The following is a 22512-nucleotide window of genomic DNA, read 5'->3' as shown; positions in this document are numbered from 1 at the left end:
GACCGACCTGCGCACGTCCACTTTGACTCCTTTGGTTCAGGGACACGTCTGATACATATACAGCGACACTCCTTGTACCCCCCAGTGACGTTCACAAAGCCTGAAGAGGCGTGGTGGTGGTTTGGTGAAGGAATGAAAGTCGGTGGTCGAAGGAAGCGGCTTCGCGGCAACGGTCAGTCACCAGGACCAGGGATCCGCTTGGCTCGACTTGAAAAGAGCGCGCTAAAGGGGTATTTCTTCTTGCGACTGCCTGTTTGATTACTCACACGTTAAATGTAATGGCTTCGTTTCATCAATATAGAACAAGGTTTCATTTCAGAAGGATAGTATCGACGTTGGAACGATGAAAGGTAGTGGAAAAGAAAATGTATTGATTGACACTAGCGCGTTGTGCATGAGAGGGCGGGTCAGAAGTCACTATCGATCTCATGACCTCTCCAGTGACAACGAAGTCAAGGAAACACATCAAGTACAGAGTGAAAGCAACCATGAACTGTGCTCGAGATGGTTTCTATCATCTCTATGCCTACCACCCGAGCTTGTCTGCACTCCCGTTCAAACTTTTACTTTTGTCAGACACATTCCCACGTGGTTGTAGAGTCTGTTAGTTGCTCCTTCAATGCAGGATGCAAATGCCTGTTGTCCAGCATATCGACACTCGTGCGCTGTGTGAGCTCGTTCGAACACGTATCAAAGATTTCCTTCACTGGGAAAGCTTGACCATGAATTCGTGCTCGGCCTTGACAGAGGTCGAGTCAATTTCCTGGAAGTTCGAGGAGGATGATAAGCCCAACTCAAATGACTGCTGAAAGAATTCGTCTATTCGTCGTCAGATTCCTCCTCGCTCTCCTCGCCCTCATCCGCTGCAACAGCCTTCTTAGCAGTCTTCTTCTTCTTTTTCTTGTTCTTGCTCTTCGTGCCTGTTGACTTGGACAAAGGTCGTTCTAAAATCTTCAAGACCTCCTCATCCGTAATCTTCTTGTCTGATTTCACTGTATCAAGATCCAGAGCCGGTGGAGCAGCTAATCTTGTCAAACCGTTCTTCGTGATGGCTACAGTACTGAACATCCGCGAAACAGGTGCTCCTTCAGAATCAGCTGCAGGCTTGTACTCACGCAGTACGCCGTTGCGCACACACTCAATCACGCCCACCTTCCCAGCCTTTTCGTCGTCCAATTGGCGCAGCGAGAAAGGGAAGGTGCCGAACTTCTTCACAATCTCGCTCAGCACCTGCCTGGAACTTGGTCGCTTGAGTCCATAAGTGATGGCAGTCCGTCGCATCAACGTACTTCTCTTGTCGAGGTCTTTCACCTTGCCACTTCCGAGACTCATGCCGACCTCCACACCCCAGACCTCACCTACCTCCGGTGAACCCTCACCCTTGCTGGAATCAGCGGCTGGAGACAAAATGATCTTCTTCTTGCCCTCGATATCGTTGCGTTCAAACAGCCAGGAGGTTGTATGCTGCACAACCTTGACCTCGTACGCAGCAGCAACCTTCTCGACGAGTTGTATCATCTTGCTCTGACTCGGTGGCTTCTCGGCGCTCGCTTTCTTCTTTTCCTCATCGGTTCCAGCTGATAACAGGCCTGGTGGTACCATCAACCGTAACAGGAGTTCGTTCGCATAGTGTGTAGCCAGTAACAGATCAGCTTCGCGTCCTTCAATCTTCGCCTTCTTTTCTCCTTTAGGCGGAACGACAACATTGCCTCCAACTATCGCACCAAACCCATCGATCTGAGCACCGAGTTGAATTTTGACTACCTCGCCAGCCTTGAGCTCCGTGCCTGCATCATCTTCTGAAGCCAACGGTGTGAATGGTGTGACGTGTGAGCTGGGAGAGATTGTGCATGGCGTAGCTACACCCTTTTGTATCTTCTTGCCCTTGTATACCTTTCCGATTTCTTCGTCTAGGAGCGCATCGCCCTTTTCGCAGAGTTCGAGGATCTTGGCTCCCTCACTTAACCATCCTGCGTTGTGTCAGTTGCAAATACTGGCAGGATCTCGCATAGGCTGGAATACTGACCGGCTACCGATTCGTATACCTTGTGAGATATTTGTGCCGCTGTCTTGTACCTGGTTCACTGGTCAGATTTATCAAAATCGGTTAAGAGCCTGTGGGACTTACTTGGTCAAGGTGTCGGGGTTGTTGAGACTGTAATCTGCAAGGTTGTCCTGGTCAGCTCTTTCTCGAAGATAGATCTATTCTCGCAATAGGTACCAAGTCGCAACAATCCATCAAAGTTGGCTGGAGTCATGGCTGCTAGAGCGTCTTGCCCTCGAAGATGTACAACATTCGTAGCACGCAGAACAATTCCACTTACCAACATCATGAGACTCGGCCATAATGAATACTCTGATCAATATAGCCTTGAAATATTACTCTGAAAAACAAATATTCTGGAGAACAGCAGCAGGTCTCGTGCGAAATCCCAGCAGGCATGCAAAACTGTGTGGGGCATTCTTGGGCAGTCGCATTGTTTTTGTGTTGTCGCTGCGTCATACCCCTCGTTCGGCACACCCACTGCCCCTGACAAACCCTGAAGGGACACAAGATAGTATAGGGCATCAACTGCCTACTACGGCTCAACCGGACCCCAAGTATTCTAGAAAAGGCACGAGCAGAAGAAGTACAATGTTTCAAAGCACAGCTTAGTCGTCATCACTATCGTAAGAAGTTGGTGTATCGCTTTGCCAGCTGGAACCAGAGTGACCACTGGAGTTATCCTATCCCTCCTGGTCTAGCCTCGCTTCCACTGATTCTCTGTGTTTTCGGTTCTTCAGATGTGCTTCGAATCGTTCTGCAGTCATGCCTGGCCCAGTCACGTACAGCTTTCCTGGACAATCCAAGCATCTGATCCGAGGCACGTACTTGTGATCAAAGTGCCGGTTTTGGTCGTCGGCTGGTACAGGTCCACCAGTCACAGGATCAATAGCCGTATGCTTCATTGTCGCCTGGAATTTGTCGTCTCGATACTGGACTCGTAACTTCTCGAGACCCTCCAGTAGCCAGTCTGGGGGTGACGGCTATAACATATTAGCAAGAGTGGTTTGTAGAACGAGTATTCACAGTACTTACAGCAGGGTGCTCCGCACTGGGCGGATCTGGTGGTGCGTCGATAGCTCCAAACATGTTCTCCTGAGGTTTCGTATTCGGTGGAGGAGGAGGCTGGGCAGCCAGGTTTAATGGTGCCGCCTTTGGTCGCTGCCCGGGCATGGGGCTTCCAGTGTTTGAATGATGGCCTGCTCGATCTTTCAAGCGTTGTGCTCGTGCCCATTCTCTTAGCTTCTGCTTGCCGACCTTGAGAACAACAACCAGCTTGTCATTGTCATCTTCACTCTCTTCTTTGTAGTCCCTTCGTCTTGCAGCGCTTCTGGGCTCTAGCGCAACACTGGATTCGGGTGTGGCAGATCGAACACCATTCAAATTGCTTCTGATGCCTGCTGTGGCAGTAAGAGCAGCGCTTCTCATGGTGCCTCTGGTGCGAGAAGATCCGGGTGGTAGTAGATGAGTAGGGATAGCAGGTGAGTCAGGAGCAGAGTCATCCCCACTGGCCGAATCGTCACTCTCGTCAAACTCATCTCGAGCTCCACGTCCTGTCTTGCGGCTTTGACGGGCTGCCCTGAAGATTCGACTATCTTCCATAGTCAGTGCTCCTCCTGGTATCACCGACGAAACCACAAGAGACCTGATGGTCTTGGGTTTCTCCTTCAAATCTGGCAGTGGAGGACCGTTACGCCTGTGAGTTGCTCGTTTCTGAAGTCTCTGTGCACGCGAGATAGATAACTCAGTCCTTTCAAGGTCCGCCTCGTTCAGTTCGTAAATGTATGGCGCATACTCCTTGGCCATCTGGTATGGTCTGAAGAGGGTAGGTAGTGGGGATTGCAGGAAGTTCTCCTTGAGATCTGGGTCGTCGATTACTCTCCCGTCGAATGGATAACTGGTCAAATGCAGAGACTTTGTATACAACTGGCTCTGTTCGCGAATACAATGAGCAATCGCTGTTGTAAATTCACCAGCCAAACTAAGGTCGTGGGTCATTTGCCTTGCGAATTCCTCAGGTGAGTTGTATGGGTTGTTGATCTCCCATTCGAATTGGTCGATTAGTGTGTTTTGTCCAATGGTTATATTCAACTTGATCAGGATGCGCATCTCATCGTTCTTATAGGCACTATATGGCAGGTGAGGGTCTAGCGGCTCCGGCTGAGCGTAAATATGAGGTGTGTAATCTGTCAGCTGTTCACGAACGTTGGCTGCCACTTTCTTAACCAAGGTTTCGCACGCAGCAATATCCAAGCCAAAGTCTTCAACTAACTTCTCAGCGAAGTATTCAATATTTGTGGTATGGTCATGTAGATTCCAAGTAAATGTGTCCCGTAACTTGATTTTTCCCCATTCCACGTCGAGGCGTATTGGCACAAGCTCTTCATCCTGCTCGGCCTGGATTGCTTGTTCGCTTCTCGATACACGCGGTGGTCTGGTCTGCTTCTTCCCGGCGCGTCGCATACGCGGGTACAGTATCGGATCGCGCACGGATCGATCATCAGTGCGTGGGTTGCCAAATCCTTCATAGCCTACACCGAAGATAAGGCCAGGATTCTGCTGTCGGACGGTTGCTAGCTTTTGGTAGTATTGGACCTCTTGTTGCTTCTGTTGCAGAAGCAATGGCTTGTGGTTGCGCTCAGCAAAGTCTGCTTTGTACTGATACTCGCGCGTCACATATTGGTCGGTTTGAATCCGTTGGGCGGTGGTTTCGCGCTTTCTCTTCCTGCTCACAGCTCTATCTTCGCCCTGCTCATTCTGTCCACTGTCGATTCTCTGTGTCGAATTGTGGGGCGCAGGTGATGCTGTCGCGGCCTCGAACACGGCTTTGGCGCGTTCTTTGGCGGTGCTGATTTGCTCTGGGGCAGTCTGGTTGGTGTCTTCGGACGACGTGACAGCCAGGGCCTGCTTCGCGTCTTCGTTGACGTCGCTCATAGTCTACTCATATTACTGTACAGATGCGAGGTGAGGATAGTCGGACAGAGGCACAAATCTATAAAGCGGAGGTTAGCCATGGCGATGGGCAGGAGGGTGTCTGTGCCGTAGGGCGCAGCAGTGACAACAACAGACGGGTTGATATTCTTTCCCGTACCAGAGCACTCGTAGGCGACAAGACGGATCGAGGACTGTAACTTACATGTATGAAGAATATGTATGGAACTCAATGGGTGTCAATGCGCGTGACTGTGCCGAACTGTTTGATACGGAACGACTTCTCGTCCTGCCCGAACACCTCAACGACAATTTCGGCCTAGCTTCGGCGGCAGTTCTTGGGCCAACCAAAGTCCTCGATCCCCTCCACAGCTCTTTTCAGTGTCCGTGCTTGACCTCCAAATATCCATTATTCGCGTTCTAGCAATATCGACAAGTCACACTGGCAGATCGGAGTCTTGGGTTACACGACGTATGGCCGGAACAGGAGAATTGTCTGGAACGACCCAAAATACCTGGCAACTTCGTTCAGTCAAGAACATGCAGCAAGTGAGCGCTGGAGTAACGAGGCCCAGTGTTTGCTTTCATCAAGAACGTCTTGCAGTTGCAGTACATAAACAGCATGGAATGCAAAGGTTTTGCTTTGTTATTGCATGCTAGACACTGGCCCTAGCGGCAGACTGTCTGAATTCTTGAATTCAAAGCTACTTGATCCATCAGTATTGTTATACTCAAGACTGACTCAAGCCTTCTCGTTGGCAACCTCTGTCACGGGCTCGGACCTTGAAGGATCAGACACGCTCTTGCCTCGATAAGCAGATTTGGCAATGCTGTTCCAGGCATCTTCGTTCTTATCCAACTTGCGGAAGCAGATCCAGAAGAACACACCTCCCAAGAATGCTAGAACTGCAATAATAGTATAGTTCCAGACGAGTAGAGGATCAGCTGAGAGCGCGGTAAAGGCTTGACCAATTGCACTAGCGAATGCTGACATGAAGAGGTTTACTGACATGACCAACGATCTCATATCTGTAGCAAGGTCAGCGATCTCGGAAAGCAGCACAAGTATGACATTGACTTACTAGTTGGCGCCTTGGAAAATGCATATTCGTAAGATGTGACGTTGGTGAAGATTTCGGAGAGACCAATCAGCGCATATGGAATGAGTTGCACCCAGACGTTGATCGGAGCTGAACCATTCTCTGCAATGCAGTCAGAGTCGCCCGCATTCGTTCCGCATGGAGCGAGTTTGTAAATGTAGTGCTGAGTTACAGCCGCTGCGATCCTGCAAATCGGTTAGCATTGTTTCGGACCAAATTATTATTTGTAGGGACTCACATTGCACTTGCACCAAAAAAGAATCCAACACACATTCGCTTGATCGGAGTGAAGTTGAAGCCCATCTTGCGGAAGCCTGGGTAAACAAGGTAGTCGAGGATAGGAATGAAGATAACGATCGAGATTGGATTGATGTTTTGAATCAAATCATTGGGCACGCCATTGAGCTCCATGGTAGCGGCTTGAGACGTAAGGTTACCAGTCATCTGGTTGTAGGCCAGGTGGAACAGAGGCAGGAACAAGAAGACCTTGCACGCCATCAAGCCACGACGAACTTCGTCCACCCAAGCATCATCATAAGTCATCCAGCTGGGTCGAGAGGCTGGCGCAACGTTGGATGGTCGAGCTACATCCCAGGTGAATGTCTTCCAGGAGAGCCAATGTCCTTTCGCGGCATAAAAGAACATGTGTATGAATTTGGACAGAACGGAGCCGGTGGGTGGGCTCAAAATATAATGCTTTTTGCACACCGCAAGAACAACCGGGGCCGACAGGAACAGAACTGTGGGTAGTAGGAAGGACAGATAAAATCCCACATACTTTTCCGCATACACCATGGTGATCTGACCAACCAAGGAGCCGACATTGATGCAGAAATAGAAGTATAGGAAGATGCGAGTGTTGGTGACCGCTGGATCGACTATGACCCGCTCTCCAGTTTTCTCAAGTGTAGTCACTCGAAGTCTCGTGTCTTTCACTTGCTCAGCCAACATAGGTGAAATGTTCGCTTTGAAGAAACCGGTGCCAATACCAAGTGTAACCAAGCCGAGGGCAAAGACGCCGATTGCCGTATTGGGTCTTGTGATTACCGATGGAGCTGCAGATGCCGTCAAAATGACATGGGCAATGATAGAGATTGCAATGGCAATGTGAACAGTTTTGAATCGACCAAGGTGAGCGTCAGCGATGTAGGCACCGAGGAGTGGCATAACGTAGGCCCAAAACTGGTTGAAGAGAGTTAACCCTGTTGACGTTCGTTGACCTCGACCCAGTGCGCCAGGCTGACCATCGGTACCAGCTGCACCTGTTCTCGAGCCATCGGGCAGAGGGTGCTGGATGAAGTTGACATACACCACAGTTGTGCCATAATATGAAAATCGTTCGCAAAGCTCGCAGAATGCGATCGTCCAAGCAGTCCAGGGAATTTTTCCAGACACTCTTCTCAGCGAATGTAATTCTTCTTCTGTGGGAGTGTCGTCGTAGACTTCCTTGCTGATAGAGTTGCGTCCGCTTTCGTAGGCGGCAAGTGAAATGTGACCTTGACCAGCCTTGGCTTCTGCTGATGTCCCTTCGACGAAGCCATCAGCGACGCCGGATTTGGCCAATTCGCGCGTCTCGAGGACGTTGGCACCGAGAACACTCATGGTTGTTGCCGTGCAGGCAATTTGCAGACTTGGAAAGAGGACGAAAGGATATAGATTGGTCTGTGCAACAGACTTCAAGTAGTGATTACTGAGTTGGATTACGACGACAATATAAATGTTTCAGCAGCTAGGGTCACAATCCGCCACATGATTATCACTGTTTCGAGGGTCTGTAACGCGCGAGTGTTACCTGCAATATCATGGTTCATCTCTTCACCAATGTGGTTCGATCGCCGTGCCACGAGATAGTGAAAGTATGGCCGAAAAAGGCAGGTGAGGTGTTGCTCAACCAGGGCGCTGATAAGGTTGGCGCTGACCTGTGCGGAGTGAACACTTTTGAACATGCTTGAATGCTACCTTGAGTCTTGGCATATTTCTCCCATAGACCTACCAACGGGAATAACAGGCCAGGAGATCTCTCAGTGGTTGGTGAGGTTTACCGTTTCACGATGTAATCGAACTAAGGATCATGAAGAAAGTGGCTAATCATCTTTGATAATACGAGTTCACTTCCGGAAGGTCGTCTTGTGCTGCACTGCTCACCGAAGTATCCGCTGCCAAGCCGGGTTTTTGCAGAGAACTTCATTGCGTGGGCTTGGCAAGACTTGATTGCTGCAAGCTTTGCCACTTTGTGCCGGTCGTCCCCACCATCCAGCTCCTCGACAGACATGTAAGGCGAAGAGCTGGACAGCTATTCATGTGAATAAGGGACAATATGCCGTACTCGATGACTTGGGAGAGCTAGACATTGAAGAGTGTCTTGCGAAGGACGGGATTGATTGAAACGTCGGAGAGTAAGACGCCAAGAGGAGGATCGTCCTTAGCTTTCTAAACTTTGACAGCGCTTTAGTGCTTAGTTCGATTACGACTCGAATCTCGTGTCGCTGCTCGTTCGCAACCACAGGGAAAGATAATCGATGCCGCAAGACCTAGCAAAGATTGGACAGGTCGGAGAGTGTCCAGGGTTTGGGTTCTCGGGCACAGCGAAGCACAACAAGCTTTACTTGTTTTCTCCTGCTATTTCCGTTCCCCACCAATCGAACTACTATTCGTGATTTCAGTACAGTATCTAGTTCGAACTTACACAATAGGGTAGGCACTGTGATTGAGCATTCGGTGTTGCATGTTGCACGCCGCCATCAGAATACTGTACAATAGCCGGTTTGCCGACAATATTGCTCGAAAGAGGCACTTCAAGAATTTCTAAAAAAGATACAGTAGGACATGTCATGCGTGGACAGCAAAAACTGAGCTGATATGGCCTCCGGTGGACAGGAGACTGGTTCGTCATGCTCGGTTGCGATAAAAAATGTATGCAGTGTTATTGGCTATACGAAATGATCCCTCGTGTCTTCTGAATATGCATAAAACATAAGCCACCCCCGGTAAGCGCTATGACATGATCTGGGGTGCGTCTCTCGGCAGATCAGAGTCGCATGCAACACAGTTATTATGTCTGTTGATAGTGTTGATCTGATTAGACGCGTAGGATTTACGGTACATTATGCTTTGCCAGGGCTAGGGCTGAATTTCCCATGCAGAATACGGCTGTGCTATTACTGCGACCATCGCGAGAACTATTCATTTAGTGCTCGACTCCGGCTAGGGTAGCATAAGGGCGCCCCGGCGAGTTGTGATAAGCATGTAGGCTCTCTGGAGCAATTGTGAAATTGTGAATCGGTTGCGACTTGAATTGCGAAATGCTGACAGAATGGCGCGGAGTGACGTGATTCTGCAGTTTACTCATCCAAGATCTACACTTTTATTCGATCGCTGCAGCTCGCGTGTTAGGATCGCATGTGCGATTACAAGTTTACGAATTACAACTAACCTCCTTTGGCAAGACCTTGTGCGGACTTGAGTCGCCATGTTGTATAAAGCAATCATGGAACATCCCAGTCGGACAAGATGTCGAAACAGTATACTTTGTAAAGAGAGACAGAAATCACAAACATGTTCAGAGCTCGCGGCGCCTGTAAGCAGCAGTTTCAAGGAGTGAAAGATAACCGAACATGCCGTGAGAGCTGTATCTGTGATCTAAAATGAGTCGCTTGCTGTATAACAATCTATCGTTATATAAAGAGCCTCTGTCCCAATGTCCAACTGGTCTAGTACATCCTCCCCGACTGTCCTGCGCCACGTGGTAAGTCGATATCAGGCAGTCTTGGTTCTCTACTGCTGATACTCTGCGCTAGTGTACTGTCAGGACTGTGCTGGCGAACACTAACATATGGTCCCTTCTTGCCTACGTCCATGGTTTGACTACCATTGTCGTGAATTAGGCGCTGCTCACTCTCAGTTCGTGATAAGCCATACCTGCTGGCACGATTGAACTTCGCCTGGACGCGCATGTCATCGTAACCGAAATCGTTGGCGTCAGTCATCGGCAGCTTCCTGCCTCGATTTTCTAGGAGAAAAGCGTCGCCTTCGAGATTATCGTCCATAGCCTTTGCAGCAGCCTTGCGCCTCTTTCTATGCGGGTTTACCTTGCAACAGTTGATCAAGGCATTAGTGGCGATAAGTATAGCCAGGATAGCAGTCAAGGTGGCCTGGACCACAATCAGGACGACGCCAGTGATAGTCTGCGTTGTTCTTGCAACACCGAATTGGTCAACAAAAACCAAAATGCAAGCCACGGACAGCACTCGAACAATCTGCACGATGATGTTGATCCAATTTCCGGATTTGCGGTCAAAAGGTCTGTTCCAAAGGAGAAGGATAAGCATGATGCATTCCACAGCAAGTTGGCCGATGGATTGCACCAGACCGTGACCGTCGGCACCAGCAAGAATGCATCCCTTTGCGAACATATAAATGATGAAGGGCATGAAGAGCCACCAATACTGCTTCTTGTAATTTTCGTAGAAGAGATGGTACTTCTTCCATGTCTCCTTGTTCTCGTAGAGTGAGCGAACATCACCTTCGCTCCGTTTGAGTTTGTGTGCGACGGACCAGATCTTCCAAGTGTAAAAACCCAGCAGAGCACTAAAGATCCCCAACGTGACACCTGCAAGCGCTTTCGCGCACCACGAGTCACCATTTCGGAACTGGTAGACGCAATACAACGTCCAAACACCATAGAGCAAGAGGATAAGGCAGGTAATGGTTTGTGCCATGATCCGCCAGTATTCCTTTCGAAACGTGGTCAGTGACTTGGGGAACTTGCCGAAAAGAGACCAGGCCTCCAAAATGACCTTGAATAGGAGGATGCCAACAACAATGATGGCAATGATCACAGCAAAGATCAGCAGAATGGTCATAAAGGCATTGGCGTCTGGAACTGTGAGTTGCTCAGCATAGGCCTGAATACCAGAAACCAACTTCGACTCTTGAGATTGTCCCGTGGTGGCAGAGTCCGTTCCATTGAGCGAAGTGGTGATGCCATCCAGCTGGCGAGGAAGTAGATAGTCGAGTGCTCTGATAGCCAGGCGCCTGGAGAACGAGCCAGTGGGTTGCACGTTTGTGCCGTCTGGAAAGCGGAGTGTGGCGTTCTTCAGGTATTCGTAGTTGTTATCCGTCAGATTGCCGCCGGTCTTCGATCGAAAGTCGTCAATCGCAGTTTGCATGCTGCCCCACGAAACAAGGCCAGTAGAGAAGGCAAAGTTCTTGGTGTAGCTGCGGTAAAGCTTGGGGTAGTTGACTGACAACATGCCGTCCATAGCCATACCCTGCATCCACCACATGACCTCCATGAAACCTGGAGAAGAATGCGAGGCACCGGGTTGACCACTAGCCATGGCTGCACTTGCTGCAGAGAACAGAAGCGCACCTGCAGCAATGGCGGCGGCCACTCCTTGCACTGCTGGCACCTCGACGGACTTCCCGTTTGTGACCGAAGATTCTATGCATGCTGCTTGTGATCCATCTTTTGTTGTCAACACCATCTTGGCCATTCCATCAAGGTCAGGTATGCTGTATGCGATCGACGGTATCTTATCGGCGTATTCGCTGGGTATAGTCTGTTCACCTATAGCCGAGAACTGACCTGAGGGAACTAAAGCTCGTCAGCCAATCGTTTCAATAATAGAGAACACATATTGCTCACCCGGACATAATTGATCGACCTTTGTGTCGTCTGCACATGGGTCGAAAGTCTGATTGTACACTTTTGTACCATATGCCTCCACAACCAGAGAAGCTATGACATCCTGCGATACTGCACTGTTTCCTGCAACATTGAATGTAATTTTGTTGGTGGATCTGTCAAACGAAATATCGACATTCTGTACTTGAATCGAAGAATCACCAGCACCACAACTGGAAAATCCACTCGTGCTAATGATGTCGGCTGCCAATACTCTTCCCAGTAGGGCCAACAATACGCTTGCCGTGAAGCCGGTTCTCATATTGCCTGCCCAACTTTTCAACGCTGTTTGTCCCAAGTCGTCTTGTTTATGATAGTAACCAAGAATCTAGAGGTTATAGCTCAAGGAAATATTCCTTCGATCAACGCACAAACGGGAGGAGGTTATGTATATGGTCGTGGGTGCTCGAAGATATGGCTGGTAGTTCTGAGTAGGGAAAGAGTGTATAAATGAAACGTTGATATGGCAGAACGAGCGACTGTAGACACGAATATAAGTGCAATCAACAACGCAGAAGATGTTCAGCTGAAATGCAAGAATTCAAGATGCATGAAATGTTGTGCCTTTTGGATATCACTCACGGCTCACGGCTCAACCGCTCGGGTCAAGCAAAAAGCGTATCTGCACGCGAAGCACGCATGTCGTACGGGGCTCTTTAATGCCAAGCTCGAGAGGATCCTGTCATGCGTCCGCAGCTCGCAACGAATCGAAGAGCTGAAAGACGTGGCTCTGGAGACAAACTAGGCGAGGACGCAAGACAAACTCGGAGTGGGGAAAGTCGATTGAAAGGGGTGTTCTCGACATGCACTTTTTTCTCCAGGATGAGGCTTTGTTTGGGAATTTGACTAGTCCTCAGATCGTCTTCGCTTCTAGAAGACGACAATCAACAGACAACAATTGTCAGACAGTAGTAAAGAGCAAGAGGAACACTGTACTCGTACAATCACGCTTACCCTATAGTCTTCTCTCGTGTTGACGCGTTATGTTTAGGACCAAAGAGATGGGTCTGATCTATTTTGGTCGATCACTGCCTCACACTAGCGCTACTACTAGTATGGAATACGTAAGCAGAATAGTAGTCAGTAGAGAGACAACTGATGCAGAGAACTCCTTTACTCATTCCTGTACTAGGTGCAAGAAGAACAGATCGATCAGGTGCTCGATTTGATGTTAGGAAACGCAGACATTGGCAACTTCAGTTCATTGAGATGACCGGTACACTTCCTGTTGAATCTCTGTAGTCCTTGGCATCAGTGTGCCTTTTTATTTTGAGGCTAGTAGACAAACAGGTGGATCCTGCTGGATCGCATTGCTGGAAGTCTTTCACTCTGTCCACAGTATATGAAACAGGAGGAGTACGTAGCTTTGCGGTTCTCGCAAGACCGGTAAGTCTCAAAGTCCCGCAGTAACGAGCATGGACAGTGATTGCTACTAAGGACTTACGGACATGGCATTCCGTGTCACAGCTTGGGCAAGTCTGCCAGTACCACTTACTGAGCTATGCCTGGCCACGACGCTGCGATGTGGTCAATCCTTTCGGTGGAAGCAGTGTGAAGACCAATCGTGGACCTGCGTGCTTCGAGGTCGCATCCTTCAATTGGATCGAAACGACACGCACCTTCGCTATCGATCAATCTGGTCCGGTCCTGAAAGCGCACCGTTAACGCCCCCTCCGTCTGTTTCGCCAGACGAGATCGAAGACAGCAAAGAACTGCTCCACCACTACCTTAACCTCTCCCCCAATCTCGAAGAATTGTACCGGCAGTGGTCAGAGTCCGATCAAAACTTTAGGAAGAAGGCTCCGAAGTTCACAGGAATCAGAATATTGAGACAGGATGCATGGGAGGCGCTGATATGTTTCATATGCAGCAGTAATAACAACATCATCAGGATTGCGCAGATGGTCGACAAGCTGTGCACACACTACGGAAAATACATAACAACATGGGACGGACGGGCATACTACGATTTCCCTGGTCCCAAAGCACTTGTTGGCAGCAAGGTTGAAAGTCATCTGAGAGAGCTAGGCTTTGGATACCGTGCGAAATATATTGCTCAAACGGCTCGAATCGTGGGGAACGATAAAGAGGAAGGCTGGTTAGATTCCTTGCGCAACCCCGAAAGCCCAGTGTACGGACAATTAGCAGGACCAGCTGGAGACATGAAACCAGAGGGACGAGACGGCTACCGAGATGCCCACTTGAAACTGCTTGAACTTCAGGGTGTTGGTCCGAAAGTGGCGGACTGTGTATGCCTGATGGGCTTAGGATGGGGAGAAGCGGTTCCGATCGATACTCATGTCTGGCAAATTGCAGTACGTGACTACAAATTCGGTAGGGGCAAACACACGAGTTTGACGAAGGCTACATACGATGCCGTCGCGAACCATTTCCGGAAAATCTGGGGTGAAGAAGCAGGCTGGGCTCACAGTGTACTATTTACTGCCGATTTGAAGGTGTTTGCGGATCGACTCCAGGCCAAAGCCGAGATCAAAGAAGCAATCAAGGACGAAGATACTGCAATTGCTAGCGCAACCACGGCAACAACATCTATTGCACCAAAGTCTGAGCAGGAGTCGCAAAAAAGGGTTCTGGAAGTGGATCAGGTCAGTGTAACAAGCAGCAGCAGAAGGAAGCGTCGCAAAGGTTGGTGAAGACTCGGAAGTAGCGTGCTGAAACGTGAGGTCGTGCCATAACTACAGGTGTTCTTCGGTCCGCAACTGACGCGTTGCAGTTTCAGAGTACATATACAATATATGATCACGGTTGGTGGGAGTCTGGTTGAGTAGATTGCGAGAGCCTTCTGCGAAAAACAACGTGCTCAGCATTTATCGTCCTATGCTTCTGCTGATATCGCTGGATCAGTGACTGTTGCTTGTGCCTCTTCAAATGGTTGGATAACCAATAACCGAGATCGGTTTCATGCACGCTTCCGAAACACGCAGGTGAAGCTCTTCCGGACCCATGTAAGATACGGATGAAGGAAGACCTCCAACACGCTTGTAACAGTGTGTAATGAATTCAAGATTGCTGGTATGTCTCTTGAAGGACAACACGTTCTGGTATAGATTCACCATCAGCGGATGAATCAATTCGACGTTCCTTCTCTACACATGCATGGTGGAAGAGGACTTGACACCCCTGCTAGGACCAGAATAGACTAGCCACTCCAATGTCTTGCAACTGACTCTCAAACATCCTCGTCCTTCCCAATTATGCAGATCAACGATTCAGTGTGCAAAAATGAGATTCATCATATGCACAACAGGACAACGTCTCGAGATCGTGTAGTACTTGTAAGCTGAACTAAACACGAACAAGCAATGGCATCTGTAACGAATCTATTCTGTAGGACTATTCTAGCTTCATGGATTGGTAGATGATTGGTCTGATCAGTGAAAGTAGCGATCTTTAGCAAGATGAGCAGTGCTAGGGTGGAGGGCACTAAAGACATGATTAATTTCAGTCGCGACCAGCAACCCTGCGGGCAGCCATCCGAGGTGGATATGCCCAACCTGCAATAGGTTATTGCCAAACTTCATACTACATACTGATTTCTCCGACAGGCTTGAGCTCCAGCCTCTTCCTGCGCCAGTGACCTCTTCGATCTTGGGCACTGTCCGATTGCCTGCTATGGAGTGAGAGCTCTGACAAGCACAAACCAAACTCCTCTTCTCGAACCTCGCTGCCGTGCAGACCTGCGCATCGACCACGATTCATTTCTCTCTCGATCCACAAATTCAAACGCATCTCAAAACTCGCAATCGCGTGTATTGGAGTGTCCCAGTACACAACTGTCGCTCGTTTCTTCACCTCCCATTATTAGTGTGGTAATTCACCTAGACCTCATGTATCTAATTACAACCACAAACTAATCCTTCGTTCATCAAACAACTGTTGACGGAACGCGTATCGTCTAAATTCGATATTCAATCACACCTATTGGAAGACAAAATACATTCAAGCTGGAGCAATAGCACGAAGACAATATCTTCACCTGCCGTGAGCAGAGAGGATGAAGTTTAGGCCACGGCCTGGAGGATGGCTTCCAGGACTGGTTCTCGCCGCAAGAGCATGTGCATACACTGCAGTTCCCTCGCCTGATCTAAGGCTTCAAGATTTGGGTCAAGTTGCGGTTGGAGGTGACTTTGATGCCATCTCCACTTACTCATATGTCGGTCAGCAGGAAGGTCTGCGAAGTGATGGCACTCATTCCATACTACAGCCATTACCGAATGGCTTGTTTGGTGTATTGGCTGCCACAGACGCCAACATCGAGGATCTTTGTACCTTTACCGTGAGGAACGGCACTTTACTTGGGGTGATAGTGGCTGGCAACTTTACCAGCATTGGTGGAATTAGTGCACAGAGTGTGGCCTTCATCGACGGCCGGACAGGACAGATATCGCCTCATCCTGGTATTCAGGGAACTGTCAATGCCCTTTTGTGCGATGCTGACACTGAGACCGCTTACCTTGGGGGCACTTTTGATGCCGCTGCTTCGAGCAACGCCATCACCTGGACATCCGCCGGTTCATGGGCTAACCTCCCGTTTGCCGGGTTTGACGCGCCTGTTACCTCAATCACCAAAGCTCCTAATGGTCATATAGTATTTGGAGGTTCTTTTACTGGCCTGAAGAATATGACTACTGTAACAACCAACCAGCTAGGGGAATCGATCAATCTAGTGTCCGCCAGCATTACATCCACTGCCAACACCACTAGTGGTCTGAATGTCGTATGTCCCCTCAACGGCTCCAATACATCTGTATGGGAGCTCGAGGACAATCAAGCTGGATCCTGGACTGCAAATATGCGCTTTGGCTATGAGCCTTCGAGATTGAGGTTATGGAACAATCTCGAAGACAAGGGAGTTAGGACCTGGAGGTTTACGGCTTTACCAAATACTGGTATCATGAATTTCACTTATTTCGACCCCGTGACGGGTCAGCAAGCTCACTGTGACGCCACCTGCCCACTCGCTCAGAATACCTCTCTTCCCTACCAGGATTTCGAGTTTGTTAACAGAATTGGCATGAACGGCTTCCGGATAGACGTTTCAGCGTGGTATGGTCAAGGTGGCGCATTGAAAGGCATCGAATTGTTCCAGAATGATACTTTCGTCTATGCTATTGAGTCTTTCAACGAGCCACAGTGCTTGGCCAACGGAAGCGCTATCTCGAGAGCCACCACGACTGGTAACTGGCGTTCGACTCCATCACGAGAAAGTTACGCCGATTACCTCACCGCTGAGGTTGGTCCGGCCGACCTCGATACGACGAGTATAATCTTCGAGCCCGGAATTGTTGGGAAAGGTAACTATACAATTGTGGTCTATACGCCTGGCTGTATGCAAGACGAATCTTGCAGTAGGCGGGGCGTGGTAAACGTGACTGGCACTCTCACGTCGAATGGAAGCAATACGCTTAGCACGCAGCTCTCGCAGACCAACAACTACGAGAAATACGATCAAGTCTATCAAGGCCCTATCGATCCAGCTTCGGGCAATTTCCGTCCTACAGTCACAATCACTCCCTCCAAACAACTTTCGTCGCAATTGGTTGTAGCGGCACGGATAAGATTCAGTGGCAATCCAACTACTGGAGGTCTCAATGGTCTCTTCGATTTCGACCCCAACGCTGCTGTTGTCGACCTGGACTTTTCGAAATCTGCCATCAACAATGCTGGCACCAAGCTGAAGCCAAATGCTCAGGTTGTTGCTCTAGCTGCGCATGATGATGCTATCTACTCTGCCGGCAGTTTCTCCGATGATGTATTCGAAAACATCATGTTCTTCGCAAATAACGAAGCACAATCTCTCCCTGGCGGTGGTCTGAACTCTGCTGTCACCGATCTGTATTCCTCAAGCGATTTCTTGTATGTCAGCGGTAATTTCACAGGTACCAATGAAGACAGTCTGTCTGGTTTGGAAAACGTTGCGGCCTATAGCTATGCCAACAGTGCTTGGGTAGCTCTAGGATCCGGTCTGAATGGTCCAGTCCTTGACATTGTTCCGTTCCCTCTCAACATCACAACTAGTCAGACTGAAACCGTGATTGGCTTCAGTGGAGTTTTCACACAGATCAGGGCATATGGTGACCATCCACAACATACCGTCCAAGGGTTTGCTGTCTGGGTCCCTTCTCGCAGCGACTGGCTGCAAAACCTCGATTCTGGTCGTCAGTTACTTGCCGGCCAACTGAGCAGCTGCACTTATTTGCCCAACAGCACATGGCTCGGAGCTGGTACATTGACTTCCCTAGGTCAAGCAATAAGCGGTGTCGCTGGACTGCGCCAATCGAACAGCGATATCACTATTCAGCAATTACCTTTTGACATTGAATCATCGTCCTCGTCGGCCACAACTCCTTCTAGTCAATCCAAGCGCGGACTCTTATCGCAGCAAAACATTACTGGAGTCATAGCAGGTGCTTACGATCTACAGAACGACCGAAACCTCACTATACTGGGCGGGCATTTCACTGCACGAACCAACGATAGCTCAATTCAGAACCTCGTCCTTTTGAACGGCGAAACCCAACAGATTACAGGCTTCCCGGCCGGCGTCGACGACAACTCCACTTTCCTTGCCCTTGGCATCCAGAACGATATTCTCTTCGCAGGTGGTATGATTACTGGTCGTGTTCAGGACCGGCAAGTACAGGGGCTGGTCTTGTACGATTTGGCCATACGTGCTTACCGGGAGAACCAGCCACCCGCTTTACAGGGGGATGAAGTCATTGTCAATGCATTTGCAGTCCAGTCAGGAACGTCTAACGTATTTGTGGGCGGGTCATTCGAGTCAACAGCGCAAGGGTTAGCATGTCAGTCAGTCTGCACCTACGACACTAATCAAAATCTATGGATGTCAGCTGGCAGTGGACTTGCTGGTACAGTCACGGCTCTTCACTTTACTGATGGTAATCACCTACTTGCTGCGGGCAACCTCACAGTGTCCGGAAATTCCACGTCTCTGGCTGTATACGATACCCGGGCGCAGTCATGGTCCGTTCATGACAGCACACCCCTGCCTGGACCTGTTAATGCTTTTGCAGAAACTGGCGATGCTGGCATTTTCTGGGTGGCAGGCACTTCTTCCAGCGACAACTCGGCCTATCTTGCAAAAATCGACGGGCAGCAATTCGAGCCGGTCCTCGACATGTTTGAAAGTGGCACAACCATTCTGGGCATGCAGGTCATGCAACTATCCAACCGGCACGGCAATTCCCGTTTCCTGGACAACGACATGGACCTCTTGGTCATGGGTCAGCTCAACATCACAGGCTTCGGGTCCGCCTCTGCCGCTCTCTTCAATGGAACGACTATGCAGCCATTTCTCCTCAGTGTCAATGCCGCGGGGGAGCCGGGAAGAATTGGAACTCTCTTTTCATCGAACAACAATCCTGCAACGAGGTCATCTCGTTTCGGGCACTCACGTGGCATTGCCATTCTAGTTGCTTTCTGTGCAGCGCTCGGCACAATTTTCTTGGTTATTCTGGCAGGTATGATACTCAACCGAATACAAAGGAAAAGGGCCGGCTACAGTACTCTGCCCAATGCGTCACATCAAGACAAGAATATGAACATCAACCGGGTGCCGCCAGAGAGGCTTTTCGCGTCGATGAGTCAACGGACGTCTGGGGCACCGGCTGTATAGCACACATTGTGACGACATGAGATCAAGAACCACGACTTTATGATTGACGATTAGCAAAATCTCCACACTCACCTCACGGGTTCACATCCGTAAGGCGTTCGAATCTCTTATTACTGTAAATGGCGTCAGGTGTTATGGAAAAAGGACGATTTTTAGATATGTCCTTGAAGGCAGGCTTTCTGGAACAGTTTACGATACCCTTTTGAGATCAACATGACACAGAAGCTCTTGTTGGTCTTCGACAATGCTCAGGTTAGCTAGTACTTTGTTAATGTAATTTAGAGTGATGTCAGCGAGGACGTCTCTACATAGTCTCAATATCGAGAACATACGGAGGCTAGAGCATGTGTAGGCATAGTGTATCTCCTTGAACGGGTCTAGGGATAGATAGCCACGATGCAGCCTCAATGGAATGCAGCATGATGCAGATATGAGGGGATTGTTTGAAGTCCAGTATTTTCGTGAACGCGAACAATTCCATGCCTCATACCCTTACCAATTGAAATGTCAGTCGTGGTAAACTGTATGGTGCTTCAGACTCACAACAGACATAGAGGACCACGAAGGCTCCCAAGGCCTTATCTGAAGAACCGCGATACCGTCAACAGATTCACCGGTGATCTGCAGCGCCTACAGTCATACGTCAACAAGACCACGTTCCTGGGCATATCATTATTTTTGGGTGCATTAGTGGTTAATGGATTTGGTGGTTTATGTCAAGAGCAAAAGGAGACATGATCTCCGTCATCTCTTTTCGCTCTAGCGTGCCTTTTTCAGGAAGGCGAGATGTCGCGATGCGGCTTCAGTCGAACCTTGTCTCTTCGAATACTCCTTCTCTCGGAACTCCTTTGCACGGTCGAAACGATGTTCTTGCAATTATTTTCTGCCGGATAGGTATCCCTTCCTAGCACGTCAAGCTGGAGTGTGTGTCCTTGCGCATATGCAGACTTACCTTGATTAATTCCACCTTTGCTGAAGCTAATCGTGCTCGAGAGGTCGTGCATCTTCATACTAGCGCGCCTTCCTCACGCCAATGCTATACTAACGCTCATCCACCAGCGCTTTCTGAACGCCACAAGGCAATTCACGTCTAGAGCTTTTCCGTACTGGATCTCGTCCGGTACAAACAGGCAAGACTAGGGAAGCTCTAGATCAAAACTTCATGACAGCTTCAAGCCTCATACTCCTCTGGAGGTTGGAAACGTGGAAATTGCACGTTCTGCGGACCACGAGCAGGAGGTAGGTATGTTCGCCAACATGTCTGCGCACCATGAACATCTTTGCTTTCTCCCACAGTTGAGGTCGTCGTCGTTCGCACTTTACCACTGTCGCCGTTAATCGTCGTTGGGAGATTCCTCCCGTCCGTTCTTTGAACCAGTCGCTCCTTCCAATCCAACTATGAAGTCGTTCCTTTCACTCGCTGCCGCCTTCGCGGTGGCTCTAATTCCAGCTATTAATGCTCAAGAAGTTTGCAAAACCATCTATACTGGACGAGACCCCCAATTGGGTTCGGTTCCCACGTATACGTTGACAACCATCACCAAATGGGCTACAGTTACAAGCACTTCGACGGATGTGTCCTACACAACCACCACTCCAGACACTGCTACCATTACTGCGACGACTACAACCACCAAGACCGCTACTCGATTCGTGCAAGGTGCCTCTGTTACCCTTACGTCGAGCAGTTCGTCAACCTTTACTACTACAACTACATTCACCCCTCCAGTCTTTACAGATTGGACCACCAGCACCGTCACCACTACCAGCACGCCACCTGCAATCACATCGACTTCGACGAAATGGATCGATACTGTAGGATATACAACTATAACTCCTACCAAGGTTGTGAACACGACATTGACTTTGCCGATGAGCACTAGCACTGTCACAAGCACGCCAGCGGTAAGTATAGTGCTCTGGTTGCATCCTCGCCTCAACTAACAATATTAGGTCTTCGTTAGCACGATTTCTACAACCAAATCGTTCACCAGCACCTCCACGGTCGCACCAACCACGACTGTCACGACCACTCTCACAAATGTTGTGCAAGGCTACTATTCTAAAACTATCGGCACGACGACTGTGACCAACACAATCACTGGCACCAGCTCGAGCACTCTGGACCCTAGCACATCAGTTGTTCCTACGTTGCTCACGACTTTCACGACCACCACCATTATCATGGGAGGAGGTCAGGCCGGCTTTAATGGCTCTAGTCCCGCGGCAGGTGGTAGCTTCAGGTTCAAGCGTCAAGCCTACGGCTACCCACTCAGTGTTACTTGCACAACAACCACAACAAGTAGCAGCTACACCTCCACTACTGTGCCCTTCACATCCACCATTCAGGCACCAACACCTATGATGACTACTACAACCACTGCCACAGCCACTACTTCCATCACGAGCACTTTTGTGCCAGGCACCAAAGTTGTCACAAAAGCTGTCTTGGTTCCTGTGACCAACACCATCACACTTACGGCTGTAACGACAGGCGCAACCACCACGTAAGTCCATCCTACCCCCGCACTTTGTTTCCGTACACTGCTAATATTCCGCAAAAGGTCAACAACAACAGAGACAGCCGTTCCTGTGACCATTAGCACATCCGCCACCTGGACTCGAGCCTGGTTCACGATTACTCGAACCGCGAAAGCAACGACTTCTACTGTGACCTCCACCACCACTCCAGTAACGACAGGTAAGCACCTATACAACCAACTCAATAACTGTAACTGACAAGATTTTACCACAATAGTCACGAAGACGCTCGCGACAGTCACTTCCAAAACCACGACCACGATTTCCTCCACCTCCATCTCCACTAAAGTCCTGCCGACGCAATCCTTCACGAGCACCGTGACCCAGAATCAACAAAATCAGGTCACAACCTTCGTCTACCAGACAATCACAGCTCAGACCTCTACGGATACAACCGTCCTCATCACTCCTGCTCCAGTGACGTCGACCAGCACGGATTGGACAACGATCGTGATTACTTCAACGAAGTTTGGGTTTTGAATCTAAGCGGCTTAACAGGGGTTTCGAAGACAAGATATGATTAAAGTGTGTGGTCCGAGGCGGCAGCCAGCAT

General features: G+C 49.4%; 7 protein-coding genes across 7 annotated transcripts; 3 read left to right on the top strand and 4 right to left on the bottom strand.

Annotated features, from left to right (window-relative positions):
* Nucleotides 1-819: 819 nt before the first annotated feature.
* Nucleotides 820-2346, bottom strand: LTR64_003635 (uncharacterized protein; the record flags this gene model as incomplete). Its single annotated transcript, XM_064897989.1, has 2 exons — nucleotides 820-1970; nucleotides 2325-2346. The coding sequence occupies 2 exons, from the start codon at nucleotides 2344-2346 to the stop codon at nucleotides 820-822; spliced, it is 1173 nt and encodes a 390-aa protein (XP_064756939.1).
* Nucleotides 2347-2727: 381 nt separating this feature from the next.
* SNF5 (SWI/SNF chromatin-remodeling complex subunit) lies at nucleotides 2728-4978 on the bottom strand (the record flags this gene model as incomplete). The annotated part of the gene is made up of 2 exons (XM_064897988.1): nucleotides 2728-3027; nucleotides 3080-4978. The coding sequence occupies 2 exons, from the start codon at nucleotides 4976-4978 to the stop codon at nucleotides 2728-2730; spliced, it is 2199 nt and encodes a 732-aa protein (XP_064756938.1).
* A 739-nt stretch (nucleotides 4979-5717) lies between these two features.
* Nucleotides 5718-7677, bottom strand: LTR64_003633 (uncharacterized protein; the record flags this gene model as incomplete). The annotated part of the gene is made up of 3 exons (XM_064897987.1): nucleotides 5718-6004; nucleotides 6058-6260; nucleotides 6314-7677. 3 exons carry the CDS (start codon nucleotides 7675-7677, stop codon nucleotides 5718-5720), a joined length of 1854 nt encoding a protein of 617 aa, XP_064756937.1.
* Nucleotides 7678-9785: 2108 nt separating this feature from the next.
* LTR64_003632 (uncharacterized protein) lies at nucleotides 9786-12023 on the bottom strand (the record flags this gene model as incomplete). Its single annotated transcript, XM_064897986.1, has 2 exons — nucleotides 9786-11662; nucleotides 11723-12023. 2 exons carry the CDS (start codon nucleotides 12021-12023, stop codon nucleotides 9786-9788), a joined length of 2178 nt encoding a protein of 725 aa, XP_064756936.1.
* A 1186-nt stretch (nucleotides 12024-13209) lies between these two features.
* OGG1 (8-oxoguanine glycosylase ogg1) lies at nucleotides 13210-14415 on the top strand (the record flags this gene model as incomplete). Its single annotated transcript, XM_064897985.1, has 1 exon — nucleotides 13210-14415. One exon carries the CDS (start codon nucleotides 13210-13212, stop codon nucleotides 14413-14415), a length of 1206 nt encoding a protein of 401 aa, XP_064756935.1.
* A 1361-nt stretch (nucleotides 14416-15776) lies between these two features.
* LTR64_003630 (uncharacterized protein) lies at nucleotides 15777-19418 on the top strand (the record flags this gene model as incomplete). Its single annotated transcript, XM_064897984.1, has 1 exon — nucleotides 15777-19418. The coding sequence occupies one exon, from the start codon at nucleotides 15777-15779 to the stop codon at nucleotides 19416-19418; it is 3642 nt and encodes a 1213-aa protein (XP_064756934.1).
* Nucleotides 19419-20816: 1398 nt separating this feature from the next.
* Nucleotides 20817-22439, top strand: LTR64_003629 (uncharacterized protein; the record flags this gene model as incomplete). Its single annotated transcript, XM_064897983.1, has 4 exons — nucleotides 20817-21323; nucleotides 21372-21925; nucleotides 21983-22119; nucleotides 22177-22439. 4 exons carry the CDS (start codon nucleotides 20817-20819, stop codon nucleotides 22437-22439), a joined length of 1461 nt encoding a protein of 486 aa, XP_064756933.1.
* Between the last annotated feature and the right edge of the window lie 73 nt (nucleotides 22440-22512).

Source organism: Lithohypha guttulata (assembly GCF_036872675.1).
Source record: "Lithohypha guttulata strain CCFEE 5908 chromosome Unknown scaffold_2, whole genome shotgun sequence".
Classification (NCBI taxonomy): domain Eukaryota; kingdom Fungi; phylum Ascomycota; class Eurotiomycetes; order Chaetothyriales; family Trichomeriaceae; genus Lithohypha; species Lithohypha guttulata.
This window is presented reverse-complemented; position numbering and strand designations above follow the sequence as displayed.